Here is a 17,152-nt window from a genome sequence, read left to right on the forward strand (position 1 = left end):
TCGCGAAGTGTCACATTAGTTCACGGTATTAATATGTATTATACAAGTACAACAGGAACAGACAAAGGTGTCATGAGAAAAATTGTAATTCTTCAAAAGGGCGCAGCGAATCAGAAAAGTTTGAGAATCCCTGATCTGAATCAAATAATTTGGTGTCGTAAAAAATAAAGATAACAGGATAAAAATCAACGAAAAGTGTAGTAATCGAAAGCACTTCAAATAGTCGTTCAGTGTTCTAATTTTGTAATACAAGTATTTTTCTTTATTTTTTCCTGATGTGAAATTTGAGAAAAAGTTCTTGTTGCATACAGTAAAACCTGTGAAGTTGACCACCCTTGTAAGTTAATCACCTGTCAAAGTTGACCGCTTTTTTCAGGCACGGAATTAGCCCTTATCATATAAATCAACCTCTGTAAGTTGACCCCAAAAGTAGTGCACCGGAGGTGGTCAACTTACACAGGTTTCACTGTAGTGCATAATGTTGCTTGACAAAGAAAAAAATATTTTACGCTTAATTTTAAGTAATATATGAATGCCGATATTTTTTGGAATCGTTTTAGACCAAGGGCGCCCATATGAGGGTACAAGTGAGGGCTCAAGCCCCCCTTAGAAATTAGAACTTCCTTGCTTTTAGTAGTTTTTTCTTTTTAAAAATGTAAAAATATTTCTTCTCCAGCCGTTAATGAATAACTTATTAAAAACGTCAAATTTTAATAACTCTAATCTGCACGAAAATAAGTTTCCATGGGGAAAATATCCTGCTAAACTATGGGGAAAATACCTGAGCCCCCCCTTACAGTTTTGCATATGGGCGCCCTTAGACTAAAATGCTTTTCTTCCTGCACGTCGGTTAGAGGTTAAACTTTTTCAGAAACTGCATTTAAACAAACGGAAACTTTGATAATCCAGCTCAACATACATTATAATGAATAATGTGAAGTAAAGCATTGAAACCACATAATGGCTAATCGAATACTCTTATTTAGATCTTTGGGAATACAATTCTTTTTCTTCATACGATTCCTGATATATTGCGATATTTTGATGTTTTTTTTTTTTTTTTTGTTATTTTTGCTTCATTTGTTCTTTTACTACCAAATTAAAGTTTTTACTCGAAATTTACTGATTCGGCATTTAAAAATGTTTCATAATATATACATAACATAGATGGTATACGCACATTTCACTATTGAAAAATGTTCCAATTTTTAGATGAGAAAAAGTGGATGATCTTATTTTTGTGCGTGTTTTTAAGAAAGAAGGTTAACAGCCCTTTTATTTTGTTTTGTTACGTCCAGGGGTGCCCCCCCCGTTCAATGGCAGAAATCCCCCCCCCCATTTTCTCAACCCTATTTCCCTTTTTTAATTTTTTTGCTCTCTTTTTTATTTTATTAATTTTTTTAAAAATATTTTTATTTATTTATTTATAATAATAATAATTATTATTTTATTGGAAAAGTTCTGTGGTACGCCAATAACATACACACACACACATACACAAACTAAATAATTAAATGAAATAAAATATTAACAGAATAAAATAAAATGAAGTAAATAATTAAAATTAATCAATAAAAACATTTAAATAAAAAAATAAATAAATCTCCCCTGCAAAATTTTGATGGCGCAACTTGCGCCATAATCCCCCCCCCCCCGTGTGGGCACCCCTGATTACGTCAGAGCTTTAGAATGAGCACTGGATCGAGCTACAGATTCCTTTTTAAGAACTCGTGTTCGCGTTGGGATCTTAATTGCGTTCTCGCTTTAATTGACGCTTTGTTCCAAACTTTACTTGCTGTCACTTTAATGGAAGTTATGATGGACTTGGAAAACGTTCTAATGTCTTTAAACAAAAACGTGGGTGTTCCCTTCTCAGACTCATAGATCATTTGCTTGCGCCCACTTTGTCAAATCGTTTTACATTTTAAAAATGAGCGATGGTAATGAACTGAGAGCAGGGTCGACGAGAGGTCATGTCATCCTAGTCGGAGGGACCCTTTCCTCGCGGGGGCCCTGCTCGGAATTGGAGTAGAATAAATTTTACGTGTTTTGTTGGGAAACGGGCTCAGAGCCCAGGTGGCGAAAGAGTTTGTAAGGACGTAGCCAAGGGGTGGGTCCATGGGGTCCGGACCCCCCCCCCTTCCCGAAAGACCCCTGTCATTTTTTCTCAGTTGTTGCATCTCGCATCAACAAAATTTTTCCGAAAGAGAATGTTTTTATAAAACCCTGCATTTTCCCCTTAAATATTCCCATTAATCGGAAAATTTCTCAGTCCTTGAGTCAATTCAGAACACGAGAACCTCGTGCACCAACTGCAGGTTCCCAATTTTCGTCTGCCTTTTACTGTCGCGCACTACGTCGGAAACCGGGAAATGTCCGTATCGTCTTTCAAACCAGCTGGGTCGTGTGACCTTGAAATTCAGCCCCTCTCCTTTGGTCCATCAGATTGCCATCGGCAAAGTAAAAACAAGCATTTATTGCCCCCCAGTCTCATTGTCTCCCAGTCTCATTGGCGTGGTTTTCTTTATTTCTGTCTCCTTTCTTTTTGGATTTTCGCGGATTTCATAGACGCATGTTGCACGAAAGACAGCCAGAGTGAGGTGCGTTCCTGGTGAATCAGTAATTGAATTCCGATTTTTTTCTGTTTTAACACGCAGTTTTTATCTATATCATACTTATAGGAAACATATCTTGAAGAAAAATATATGCAAAAGAAAATTAAGTTTACCCAAACTAGGTAAGAGCCAGTGCTCCCTTTTAAAGTTTTCTTAAAAATACAAGCAATTTTACGTGTTAATGTGTTTTTCCATTTAAAAACTAATTTTAGATTCTAAGCCAGCAGCGAAAAAAGAAATTCTACACATTTCATGTGCTTGAGGATGAGAAAAAATTATTATTGATTTTTTTTTTTTCATTTTAACTCTTTATATTTTTGACATGGTTCATTTCAGATTCATTTTATATTTTGATAACAATTTTATTTGAACTTTTAGATTATTTTTAACATTTCTCTCCTTTCTGAGTAACAAATTACATAGATTTTTTTTCTGATGTTTTCCCCCCAATATTTAAGCATGATCATTGAACATATTAAATGCCCAAAAAGAATTCGTGTTTGAAGGTAAAATAAATAAAATAAATGAATAAATAAAACTTGAAGTTGATGTAACGAATTTTTTGCGGAATCAAAATTTTATAGAAAAATAATTGAAAATTACTTGAATATTTTTCTGTGATCAGTTTATGAAATTACAAGTTCGGCCATATTAAAGCATGTAATAAGTAATTTATTACGAATTAATACTTTTAAATTTTACTGAATTGTGATTCTATGATCCCAAAAGAAAAAGTTAGTTTTTTAGTTGAAGAAAAATTATCTCTCTCTCTCATCTCTTATTCGATGTTGTCCCATAAAGCATATTTGTATTCCAATTGTACTGAGAAGTTATTTAATTAGCATCTATGCATCCATCTTTAGTAAATTGTGAAGGTAGCATTAAACGTAACAAAAAACAGGCATATGCATTTAACTATAAATTACTAGGTGAAAATTACCGCTATTTACTGCGTTACAAGCAAAGAAACAAAAAAGGTGAATACGAGATAAATTTTTTTGAGTTTTTCGTTTCTATATCGCTTTTTTTTAAATTTTTTCGACTCTTATTTTCTTCAAGCTAAAGATATTTGCTATTTCTTGCAATAAAGTGTTTTGCTAACATCGTATTAAAGAAAAAAAATCATTGCCTGCATTGTAAAATATGATATGTATTGTTGTTAAAATTAACAACACGTTGTTAAAATAAAATCACACAGATGTTTAATTTAATTCATTAGGTATACATTCCATTAATCGGCATGTAAAAGATCCCTTAGGTCATTTGAGCTCTTGACAAAATTAAATTCCTTTTGCAGTTTCTCATCGAAAAGAGCTCAGGTGTCTCCATCTGGTGGAAACTGGGCATCAAATTTTTCTCTGACATTCACATCCGCGCCTTAATGGTGGCATATGAATGACTGGATGCCATATGGTTGGTTCTCACTTGTTCCGCAAAAGGCTAAAGCCTCTAACACAGCCCCATTAGAAAAAAAAAAAAAGATAAAAAACGGCAATACGCCTTTTCCAATATTTAAAAGTTTTTCGAACAGCTTTTACCCTTTGAGGAATAGTGACTTCACTTGAGAAACCCATTTATTTCTTGCTTCTCTTTTTTTTATTTCAGCTAACTGGAATCATTGTGTCAGTTGGCTGAAGAAAAAAATTTATATATATAAAAAATGGTTGCATCAAAGGAAGCCCCCGTCTCTCAAAGAGTTAATAGTTTGTTCAAGCTTTTAATTGATGAAAAGGAATGATAATTATAAAACGGATAAGATTGGAAATATCATTTTATTTCGCATTATCAAAAGAATATTATAAATGTAAATCAATAAAAACTAATTCAAGCTTTTTAAATGAAACCTTGTTAATATTTTCGTTGAGAGAGTTGTGGGATTTTGCCTGAAATGTTGTTCAAATCGGACAGGGTTACGTTATATAACATTCATATAGTTATACATTCGACTCCATAGATATAGATTTATTTATCCTCATATAAATAATGCCGATGATCGAGTAACCCGCGTGTTTCAACAATGAATTCGCGCCACGGCATGATATGTAATTTGATAATATGTTTTGGTAATGATTAACATTCAGGGAAAGGCTTTATTGTGACAAGGCTGAACTCGATCCGGTAACTTAACAGTTCTACTGGTAAGACTGTGTCATCTCAGAGGAATGAAGAAACGAAAACAATGAACGCTATCTACCGGAGTTTAGGGTTAATCCACTGGTGTTAGAGTTAAAATTTCAACTATCAAAATATTACCAAACAGGCAATTGCTTCGTTCAAATGTAGAAGAGTTGAAGCAATTTTCACCCGTCATACCTTGATGGGCTACTTTCTAGTTTTCAAATAAAATGGCATAAGTACAAATGTACATATTTTGTTGAAATATATTACAAAGCTTTAATATTTTATTAAATTATCGCATGCATTTTCCAAGTAATTTCTAGAACAGTTTTCGTTTTCCGTTTTTCTTTTAATGTGCCCTTTTTATTAATAGAAAATATATCACTCATTTTCAGGAGGACAGAGGTTTACCCATGTTTGGAAACTTTGTGTATGATAACTTTCAGTTTAATGTTAATTTACAAACTTTCAATAATTAATTTACCACTTAATATAAAATTTTTGTTAACTAATTTTAACTAATGGCTCTATTGATTTCAATTATTTAATTAATTTTAGTTAATTATCATATTTTAATAATAAGTTTTGATTGGATTTATCTTATCTTGTGTAAATATCAGCTACTAATTCTGCTTTAGCATGCCTCCTCTTTTGAAGTTCGTACAACCTTGGACCCCCCCCTTAACAAAGTTCTAGCTACGTGCCTGGTTTTGAGTAAAATGTTAACGATTTCAGTAGTGTTTTCAACTCATTTATAATTTTTAAAGTAAATATTTGAAAAATAACAATCATGAGTACACAATCGCGATCAATGTTACACTCATGATTATTGACCTGATAACCTGATAGCGCAATGTTGACTTTTCGCGATGTTGTTAATTGCCTTTTGTTTGGGGGAAAAAATGCTACAAAACATGCTTAAATCAACTGATATCGTTCTATAGCAATCGGTGATACAAAAATGATTAAAAAATTAATTTCAGTGATGTTTCATGACCCCAAAGTGACCACGCTGTAGGGTAATGACCCAGACTGTGCCAATAAAATTTTCATGATGGTTACTTCAGGAGGGAAATCTTAAGTTTTTTTTTAATTTTCATATTTTTTCTTGTGGGGTGGGGGGTGCCATCGCTGTGGGGGCTCAAACAGCTATACCCAGTGACTTTTGGTTAAAGCATTCAGTGTTCTGAAATTAACTTTTTGGGGAAAGGGGAATAACACATCTAAACAAATATTATAGCATCAGGAACCTCTTACACAGTGCAGACTTTTTTCAATGTCTTAATGAATCCCATATCAGATTCATTGCAAAAATTAATTTTCAGCTACACCTTTGCTCAAGCAACAGTTATGATCTACACTGGTGTCCAAAAGTTAAGCATAATTGTTATTTATGTGAGTCATCGAAAAGCGTGTATGAGGTGAGAACACGAAATAGGGGGGAAAAAAAAAGCAACTCATTACAAAATAAATAAACTACTCAAAAAAACGGTAATATTTACTTTTATCATCCCAAAAAATAGTTTAAATGAAAATTAGGCATATGAGGAGTTTACTCCACAAGAGATGATGCTGAAGTTCAATAGATGTATGGCCACCTCTGACAGGCACGCTGCACAATTACTCATACTTATGAGGTTGGTGAGTTGTGGGAAAACAGTTCCAAGCTCCGGAGCCGGAGCGGAGGGGCGGCGGGGCTGCAAGTTGTCTCCCGAGCATATCCCAGACATGCTCGATAGGGTTCAGATCAGGGGAGTTCGCAGGCCACGTCATTCGCTGGATATTTTCTGATTCGAGGAAGTCATCGACCACAGCTGTTCGGTGACATGGCGCGTTATCGTCCATGAATATGAACTCAGGACCAACCAACAGCACCTCGAAACAAGCGAACATAAGGCTCAAGAACCTCGTCTCTGTATCTTTGACCAGTGACTGAGCCTGTCTCAAAAATATGGAGGTCGGTGCGGCCATCCAACATAATGCCCGCCCACACCATTACTCCTGCTGACGCAAAGTGATGTCTTTCTCTTATGTTTTGCGGTTGGAAACGAGTCCCCTTTTCTCTCCAGATTGTTACCTGACGAGAATCACTCTGTAGAGTAAAGCGGGACTCATCACTGAACATCACATTAGCCCACTGTCCCAGACTCCAATGCCGATGTTGCAAGCTCCAGTTTAAACGAGCGCGTTTATGCGCTGATGTGAGAGGAATGCAAACTGCTGGTCTTCTGGCATACAGACCGACATGATTGAGTCTCCTGTAAACAGTTTGCCTCGAAATTGTTATTCCTGTGACGGCACTGAGCGCCGAACCCAGTTCTCTGGCACAGCTGTCCCTATGACGTCGTGCAGAAATTGCCAGAAAACGATCTTGGCTTGCGGTTGTGACTCTTGGTCGACCTGGTACTGGTCGGCGGGTAACATCTCCCGTATTTGAAAACCTCTGCCACAGTCTCGAGATTACACACTGAGGCACATTAAGAATACGAGACACTTCAGTTTGTGATCGTCCAGATTCTAGCATTCCAACGATTCTTCCTTTCGCAAACATGTCCAATTGGCGTCTTTGTGCCATTATTAGTTCTGTTTCACCAGATCCAATGTTTCTTGGTACAGCAATTGCATGAAACGCGCCTGAACTCTCTAAAGCGTGCGAGCTGTTTTATCCACATTCCGAAACGCGCACCTAATTCGCGCATGACACCATCGACTATACTATTTTGCATAAACATATTGTTTCTTCTTCAACCAATGAATCTCCATAAGTAACTTTATATAATTTTACGAAAATTTACAGATTTTTCTCGCATTTTATGAATTATGCTTAACTTTTGGACACCAGTGTACGTCCTTGATAATCATCAAAGTTAATATGCTATTTCTTTTTCGTATCAATAGTTGTTAATTTTTTAAATAGTTTTTTTCTTTTCTTTTCAGCTGTCGAGAAGTGCCAGAGCTGGAACCATAGGTTGGTGAAAGAACCTACCGATGGCTCCTCCAAATGTTAAGATCAAGCATATTACAAGGTAATGAGTGCAAACCTTTTTGTAGATAATACTATTCATCGTTTAGTTCCCGCTGATTTTTTTTTTAATGCATTCATGTAATGACAAATGTGAATAAAAGAACTTATGACCCAACAGTGACGCAGCTAGAAAAGAGTTTTTTTTGGGGGGGGGGAGGGGGGGAATCTAGATGGGGTGGGTCCATGGCTCCTCCCAAAACCTTATGAGTGTAGGAAATATATTATGAGAAAAAAAAATTAACACATGAGTGTTACTTTGTAAGAAATTTAGGTTTAAATGGAAGAGAAATTACATCCCTCTCTTCAAAACAAAACTTTTATTTCTAAAATTTTGCTCCATCGTTTATGTTATTTCTAGATGCCAATTTAAGACACTTAGGCAATCTATGAATGTTCTCTAAGTAAGGCAATCTATGAATGTTCTCTAAGTACACCTACTGCTCATGAGACCAAAAAGAGCCTAAATTTGTGTTTTATGGCTTTAATTTCGAAACTTTTCTGAGGGGGTGCTCCTTATTCCCATACTCCTCCAAAAAATGCCGCGAAAGATAACTAAAAATATGTATTCATTTCTTCAAAGCAATAAATTACAAATAAAGAATGTTTCGGTATTAACCTCATCTTAAATTTTATAAATTTTTCCCTATTTGTTGTTATTTTTAAATTCGAACTTTTTATAAAAACTTAAATAATGGGTAGAGAGAGGAGGTGGTTTTTCGAAAAAAATCAATGATCTGGCACTATTTGTGAGGTAACCATCAGGACAAGCATCCGAAGAGAGTTTGTTAAAAGATTTCGAAGGGCCCCTCCCAAAGTGATCCGCCACGGGGGGGGGGGGGCACAGTGAAGAAAAATCTCATCTGATGGGGATGGGAGGGGTTCTTTTCAAAAACATTTTTTAACCTTCTGGTTTCAAAAACGTAATTTTAAGTCTTTCTTCGGTGATGTTTGGGAGAATAAAGACTCAAATGGCTTTTTTAGCGAAAATTTGTAGATATTGAAGATTGAAGTCTTAAAAACGCGATTATAGGCCTCATTTAATAGAGTTAGGAATGGAACTGAGGGACTGTGCTCGATCGATTTTTTTTTTTTAAATAGATCAAAATAAATTCCTTCTTTTCCCTTCCAGTTTTTCCAAATTGAAGTTCCAAACACGCAAATGTAGACTAAATATGAAGATTTTACGCGCAAGGGGTTCTGGAGCTCTTCTCTGGAGATTTTTCGAAATTAAGGTTCTAAAAACTTAAGCAATATTCTCTGATATAAGAAAGAGAGGTTCAGGAGCTGTTCCACATCAATTTTTTTTTTTTTTTTTTTGTAAGTGTAGTTTGAAATCCCCTTTTTTTTTCATGACATTAGAGGAAGGCGGTGGTTCCCTTTTTCCTGAATATTTTCTGAAATTCAAGTTTTAAAAACGCGATTGAAGACCATATTTGGTGACATGGCCGGTAATTTTTTTGAAATTGAAGTTTCGAAAACGTAATTTATGCGCTTTTCGATGTTGTTAGATATTTGGGGGCTTTCCCCTGGAAATTTTGAAATGTAATGTCTGAAAACGAAATTTGAGGTGCTCCATAATGCTTTCAGTGTGTGTGGGGGGGGGAGGCAGCTGACCAATGCACTGTATCTATTGAAACTTTCAACTCAAGGATCTCTTTTTTGTTTTTAAAAAATAAGATTCCTCCCCCAACGGAAAAAAAATATTTTCTTGTTAAAATCATCTGTTTTCCCCACAAGACACGTTCTTTTCTTCTCTTCAATAAAAAAATAGATTCGAAAAACATTCAACTCAGTGTTCTGTTGCCCCCCCCCTCCCCCCTCCGATTCCTTCACTGACCCAAAGCATTTCATCTACCATTGTCCTGCTTTCTCAGGTGCTGCCATCTATGCGTTTGTTCTAAAGAAAAGACGAATTTTTTCATTGGTCTTTTTAAAAACCGAGTTTCTTCATGATTATTTTCAGTGTCTTAGGGAAAACAATATTTCGAAGATGTTTTGGTCAAATTTTAGAGGCGGATATTGTTACTTTTGTCTTTTTCCATGGTCAAAAAAGAAAAATCTCTAGGTATTTTTGAACTAAAAAATTAAGTTTGAGTTTTTGGAAGAGAAATCTTTTATTTTGTGCATGCATAGTTACTCACAATTGTTTTGGACACTTCTAAACATTAATTTACTTGAATAAAATATTCAATTCTTATCAGACTTGGTTTTATATGCTGGATTAAAGAATGTTTCTTGATAAAATAGAAAAAAGTATATAGAAAAAAGTATTTTTAGTTAAAGTTGTTAAATTTAAAATTGGGCGAGCCATCGCTCAAGTTCGAGAAATAACTTATTAAAAAATTATCGTTCGAGCTGTAACTTATTTAATAATTGACTTGCAAAACCTGCAAATGAAAAAAAAAATTGAATTTTACTTGGACACTTCTTCAAGCTTCATTTTTTCTTTTCTCATTTTTTGATTTTGAATAGAGACGTACTGAGTAGCACTTTGGCCAAGTAGCCGAGTTCTGAGTACTCGGCCGAGTACTGAGTTACTGAGTACTCTTCCTTTCACTACTTGGCCGAGTTACCAAGTACCAATTATGTTTTAAGAAGAACCACCGACACACATGTGATGAATTTTGAACTTATTGGAATAGTTGTATGGACCTCCTTGTCCATATAATAGTTTTTAAAACTAAATTCCTGCTGAAATTTAATTACGCATTATTTAAAAAATTTTGTTTATGTTAAAAATTTTACAAAAAAAATATTTTTAAAATTAAAAATAAGTAAATAAAAGGTATGATCAATCAAGTTGGAAATAAAACAAATTATACCAACCCATTATAGTTCTAGTCTGCCAAACATAAATAATTTTTAAAAGCAAATAAAACAAATGTGCAGGAACACTGCAGACACGTGTTTCTGCGTAACAAGGAACGTCTTTTTTAGTGCTTAAAATGTGAGCTAAAGAATGAAAAGACATTCGACAAAAGAATCCGACTTTTGTTGGATGCCTTTAAATCCAGGAGCTCACATTTTGTACATTGAAAAAGGAATTCCTTGTAATGTCAAAACACGTGTCTGCACTGGGCTTTTAACGTTGTTTTATTTCCTTTAATTTTTTAGCGAAGGTATTTTCATATTTTTTATAACTAATTTTTGTTTGTAGTAAGTAAAAATCTATTTTTAATATAAAAATTCCATATTTTCTATACTTACTTTTTTTTGCACAATTTTTAATCAATAAGTTTTATTAACTTTGGGGACATTAAAATAAAGATATATTCCATTGAAGCATTACAAACTTCCTCATTCTCAAAATTTAAATTTAACTTGTAAATGATTGCAGAAAATTATATATGCTTGTGCTTTTTTATAAATTTTAATATCTGTCTTGGACAATATTCAGTTTTTTGCAACTACTCGGTATTGGCCGAGTATCTGATCAAAATTTGGCCGAATACCGAGTACTTGGCAAATTGGCCGAGCACCGAGTAGTTACCGAGTACTCGGTACGCCCCTAATTTTGAAGTTACTGTACATGTGAATATAAAAAGGAAATGGACAATTAACCATTTGTTTGCACTTACAATTATCTCGTTATTCTAGTGTTTATGCTTGTGCATAGTTACTCACTTAAATTTACGCATATCTGAAATTAATAATAAAACTTTTAAATCTATATATATATAAATGAATGTTTGTCTGTATGTGATCCATGAACTCAAAAACTACCCAGCAGATTTGGCTGAAACTTTCACCGTTTGTTATTTTTGGTACTGGGAATGTTTATAGACCAGTTCGAAAAAAATTCGATCGATAGTTTCTTTTTTATTCCAATTTAAGTCACAATCCATTGGATAAATACGAATAAAATTATCGGCAGCAGAAATTAATTCGCGTGAAAGATCTCATTCGGAACTCCAGCGCTCGAATACGCTACCTTGCGGTGATTTACAAAACTGCAAATGAAACTTAAACATTGCCACGTTGCATTCCACGTGTGTCTGTTGACGTAAACACAGGCAGTTTGTTCTGAGTATTTATTAACGCAATCGATGTGTCTTAGTTTGCTTTCAGCTACAGAAATTAATTCGTCCCTTATTAGTATTTTCGAGCTTCTCAAAATAATGTTAGTTTTCATTATTTCCTTAATAATTGGTGAAAGCAAAAATTCTGGATTAACAAACTTGGATAACGTTATACAAGGTAAAATTTTTTATTGTTTTGTATGAATTTGTAAGAATATGGGTTTTTTTTTTAAATCTTAAATTAATTAAACTTACCATATTTTACAGCAGCATTTAGTTGGAATGGACAGTATGCAAAATATTTTCTTGAATATATTATCGTAGAACAAAATGAATAACCGAGAAAGAATTTACTTTATTCCTTTTATTTTCAGCTGAAAGGTTTCGCCAAATTTGTTTAGGGTTATAGTTTTAGTATAGTGCGAGCAAAGTAGCCTTGGCGAGATTTCGCGTTTTTAGTTAAACCATTTTTAATTTTTATCATGAGTGGAATAAAATGGTAGTAAGATTACAGAATTCGATAAGTGAAAGGAAATAATGGTCAATCAACTGAAAAGAAAACTACCACCATATATCCGTGAGAATTTTGTTGATGATTTGCATAACATGACACAATTAAATCGTAACTCAGAAATTAGAAAAATCGAAACAGAAAATTTTTAAATGAACCGATTCGGGAATTCGAGAGAAATAACTCAGCTACAAATGGAAAAAAAAATAAGCGCTAGCCAAGCAAGGCAAAAAAGTATCATCTTCTTTCGATAACAATTTGTAATGTCACATTGAATTTTCTAGCATTAATTGTTATTCTTGTCAGGCCACAATTATTATTTAGTTTTATCAAGAATTGATAAATATCGAATTCAACATCGTGGAAATAGCTGCTTAGAACTACGAACTACGTAGTTTGCATTAATCTTTGACGTTTAGTAATGCTTCTTGAATTCTCATTTCTTTCTACGTGGGCCAGAATATCCACAACACTTTGAAAATTAATTTAAAAAGAATAAAGCGAAAAAATCATACGTACGAACAAAAATCACAGCACTTTTAGCATTTTCTTCGTTACCATGTGCGTTTGTTTTAGTTTTCAATTCCGCCATTAGACAGTGACTTCAGTGCCCCCTATAGTTCGTTGGAGTTGCGAATTGATAAGAAGTTAGCTGTTGCCATTTTTCTTGAGTTTGAACAAATAAATTCTTTCTTTATTGTTTTATGGCTTTTCATGCAACGGGGGGATTTAAAACTTTTTCTATTTGATATTTTTAGCGATTGATTGATCTTGCAAACTGCGTGAGTACAAAATTTGAGTATAGTCACGGCTTCACTTGATACCTGGACCGATTATTATGAAAATTGCTATATCAGGGGTCTGTCCAGGGTTTTTCACAGGGTCCGTTTTTTGTGAAAAATCAAATATTTTTGTGAAAAACGAAATTTTTTTGTGAAAAATCAAAAAAATTTTTATGAAAGATCGTTTTTTTTTTTTTTTGTAAAATAAAATTATTTTGTAAAAACGAAAAATTTAAATTTATAAACATTAATAAATGCGTTTGGGGGAGGGGGAGGCTCATGGAGCAAACTACGGCATTGAAATAATTTGTTGGAAGTTTTACAGTATTTTTTGTCTTTTCTAGGGCATTTTCGAAGGTTATCATAGCAATAGGGAGGTATCATTCTCCAGCGGATGGTCAACCTAGATGTATCAGTATCTATATACCGTTCCACATCTTGTTAAATTGTACTAGAAATTTTTTCTGAAGATTTTGTATAAAGAGTAAAATCATAAAATAATTGAAAAAAAAAAAAATCAGGCAGTTGTTCAGTATTTAGCTTTTTGGCGCATGAATTTTTACAGAGCACGAAATTTCGTTTTAAATTTGTAATTTTAACAAAAATAAGTATAAATTTTATTTGTTTACCTCTGAATAAAGCGTAGTAAGCATTTAAAAAAATGCAAAAAATTCCATTCCTATAGCAGATGCAAAAAGATTGAAATTTTTGAAGTGAAGGCATCAAAAGTATAAGAACGGAATATAAAAGAATTTATATTAGTAAAATCTTTTCAAATTGCATATTAAAGGTTAATGATAAACATATTGATAATGTCTATCGACATAGTTGAAGCAAAAATAAAATTAAACCATCGAACCGTCTTGACACTTTTAAAAGAACACGAAATTCTGCTTAAACTAATGATTTCACTAAAAATAATGAGAATTTTTATTTATTTGCCTCGTAACAAAGCTTAGTTAGCATGAAAAATGAGTAAGATTTGATTGTCATACCGGATGCAAAGAGATCGCGTTTTTCAAAATGAAGGCATCAAGAGTGAAAAACAGCAAATAAAAGAGTTTATTTAAGTAAAACAATTTTAGAATTGCATTTTAAAAGGTTTACATGATGAATACTATTGATAACCACCGACATTTTCGCCGAAAATTCGTAGTTAGAAAAGAAGAAGAAAAAAAAAGAGGTGGGGTAATGTAAAACAATGGACAATACCAGATTCCCGATATGGACATAGGAAAAAAATACAGGAATTCCGGTTTATAACCGATACACGAGCACCCCTGTTAGCATAAAAAATTCAAAACTAATATAATTTCTTCTTAAGATAACGTTAAAACATCACACCATAAAGGCACAAAAATTGCCAAGCTGGAAAATGTTAGGAATATTTTCCAAGTCCCTGTGAAAGGTTTACTAGACGTTTATTTATTTAGCGTTAATGTTAATTTTATAGTTGGTAACCATATCTGTAGTACCAAGTTCAATTCGCTGATACGTGTTATTATTGTTTAGATTGAGAGCAGAGGGAGAAAGGTGCTGAGGCAGCAATATCAATATGCAGAGGCCATAACATTTTCAGAAAAATCTATAACAACAACATCGTTGCAGGCTATTTTTATTCTGCTGTGATAAAAGAAACACTAAGCATCACAGAAATATGCAGACATTTCTTTTGAAAAATTAGCCGTTATTTTGATTTTAAATTTGCTTTTACAGTAAATGATTTGTGAAAGATCCTTTTTTGTTGATTAGAATTTTGTGAAGGGTCCCGTTTTGGTTGATCGGAATTTTGTGAAGGGTCCGTTTTGGTTGATCGGAATTTTGTGAAGGGTCCGTTTTGGTTGATCGGAATTTTGTGAAGGGTCCGTTTTGAGTAATCGTATTTTTGTGAAGGGTTGATCGTATTTTTGTGAAGGGTCCGTTAACGGACCATTTCCCCTGCCAACCCCTGTAATATATATATGTATTTTACCACGGAGAAGGTGCATAATATGCTCATTGAAGCCACTCGCCACCAGGTGGCACTGCAGAGTAGCAACTTCTGCCCCGTTCAACCGATTGTCATGAAAATCAGTATAATGATGTATTTTTTTGTTGGCGTAGCAACGCGCGTCGGGTACAGCTAGTAGAGCAATAAATATAACAATATTTTTTATCAAAAGTTTTATGAAAATTTGCAATTTTGTGGTTTTCATCTATTATTTGAAAAGGAGCTTGCAGTTTTTCAAAATAATTAAATGTGTAATGCATGCTCTAAATCACAGGAAGAAACACATTTTATTATGAAATGCATAATGAAATTCTTTTGTCCTTCAATAGTATTTGAAACCATAAAAGTGACTTAGTCCTTGCAAGAGCACTGTCTTTTCAGGAATTGAAGGGTTATCCTCTGCATAAATTTCATTAAAATATGTATCATTTACAAACTTAAATGTGCATTAAATATCACTTTCTATCATAAATAGTATTTTTCCAAAGATTTATTTTTCTTTATTTAATGATTATTCCCTTTTTTAAAAAACAATAGTTACTTCAAATTTCATTTTACAATCAGAGATGGGTTTTTTTTTCAAACAGAATAATTTAATGAACTTCATTGAGATTGAAAATTTAATGCTTTAAATAGAAAAAGAAACTATTTGAGGACCATATTCGATAACATTTACCTCCAGTTGTGCAAAAGAAGTTTTTGATACAATGTGGTTCAAGGTACCCCATACCTCGTACTTGGGACATCTTGATCAAGTTTCAAAGTTCTGTTTAAAAATTATTGCTAAAAAATTATATTCTGAACAAAAAATGTAGAAAAAAAAATCTTGGATGTTGAGAAATAAGTAATTGATATTGCGGTAAAATATCAGATTAAATACAGGGTGCCCATAATTAAACGACCCTACTTTAAACTTGTCTAGTGGCAAAATTACTGCTCAGAAATTTATAAAATGTAATGTATAACATAATGAGAGGAAAGGAATTTGAATGAATAAAAATAGTGCAAAATTTCACCACGATAGGATGCGTTTTTATGAGTTACACATTTATTGTACATTTACTAAAATTTTAAAACAAATCTTGCATCAAAGCATGTTCAACATTATGGCCATCATTTTCCTCGACCTTCTACAATAGCAAGATAGCATGTTCTACATTTGGCTGCAGTATGCTTTGAAGTGCAACGATCATGTTATGACATGCTGTATTTAAGATCGGGTAAAGTTCTAGGAGTATTACCATTTCTGAGATTTTGAAATGCCTCCAAAGCTAAAAGTCACATAGATCGAGCTTTGATTATCAGGAAAAAGTGTATTTCATTAAAAATGTCCTCTGGTTGCAAACTTTTGAACGATTTATTATTATTTTTTATTTGCTCAAGAAAAAAAAGGAAGTTCCCATCCTTTGTTATGTTGTACACAAAATTTTGTTACTTTACAAGCAGCGGTTATGAACGCTCTGTATTTTTTTTCCTGATCTAATAAGAACTAGAAAAACAGACCTACGAGCCCTAACCGCTGCTATATTTTTGTACACTGCCGTGGGCAGGTAAAGAGCAGTAACTACAAATTTTTCACTTTTTGCATTTTTGTCATCTGTTGTATGTTAGCTTTATTGAACAAGCTTGCCTATTTGGTCTCTGCTGAAAAAAAGGCCCCCCCACCTAAAAAAAAGCGCCTGATTCCAACACTTCCCTATTGTTAGTATTGTATCCAACACACATTTCTTCAAATATCTCGAAAACTCATTTCTGCAGATACTGCTGTTTACTTGCCCATGGCAGCACACACTGCTCTCACAAGAAACTCAGTTGTCTTAAGTACATAAATATTGATAAAGTTGTGAAATGTAATTGGAATAGTTTGTAGTGTATTTGTTATATTTCACTTATTTATGCATCCAAATAATATGAAGTATGATTCATGAGTCATGATTCTTATTCATCCATTATATTTTAATATTTCATTGATGTTAAAGGAAAACTTTTCTTTTCGCAGGAGTCCATCTAGTTCTGGAGACACTCGATTTCCCAAACTAGATGAGTGTGCACATTTCCATTATGAAAATGTTGAACTTGGACCCATTAAGGT

At 33.5% G+C, this 17,152-nt stretch overlaps 1 protein-coding gene across 1 annotated transcript in view; it reads left to right on the forward strand.

Moving 5' to 3' along the window:
- The window catches only part of LOC129227411 (uncharacterized), a 175,237-nt gene that overhangs the window by 79,049 nt on the left and 79,036 nt on the right, over positions 1-17,152 (forward strand). The window contains exons 2-3 of the mRNA XM_054861963.1: positions 7,671-7,759; positions 17,060-17,150. Coding sequence (XP_054717938.1) covers positions 7,722-7,759; positions 17,060-17,150 — 129 coding nt within the window. The 5' untranslated portion in view covers positions 7,671-7,721. The remainder of the gene's footprint in view (positions 1-7,670; positions 7,760-17,059; positions 17,151-17,152) is intronic.

Source organism: Uloborus diversus, chromosome 8 (assembly GCF_026930045.1).
Source record: "Uloborus diversus isolate 005 chromosome 8, Udiv.v.3.1, whole genome shotgun sequence".
Lineage (NCBI taxonomy): Eukaryota > Metazoa > Arthropoda > Arachnida > Araneae > Uloboridae > Uloborus > Uloborus diversus.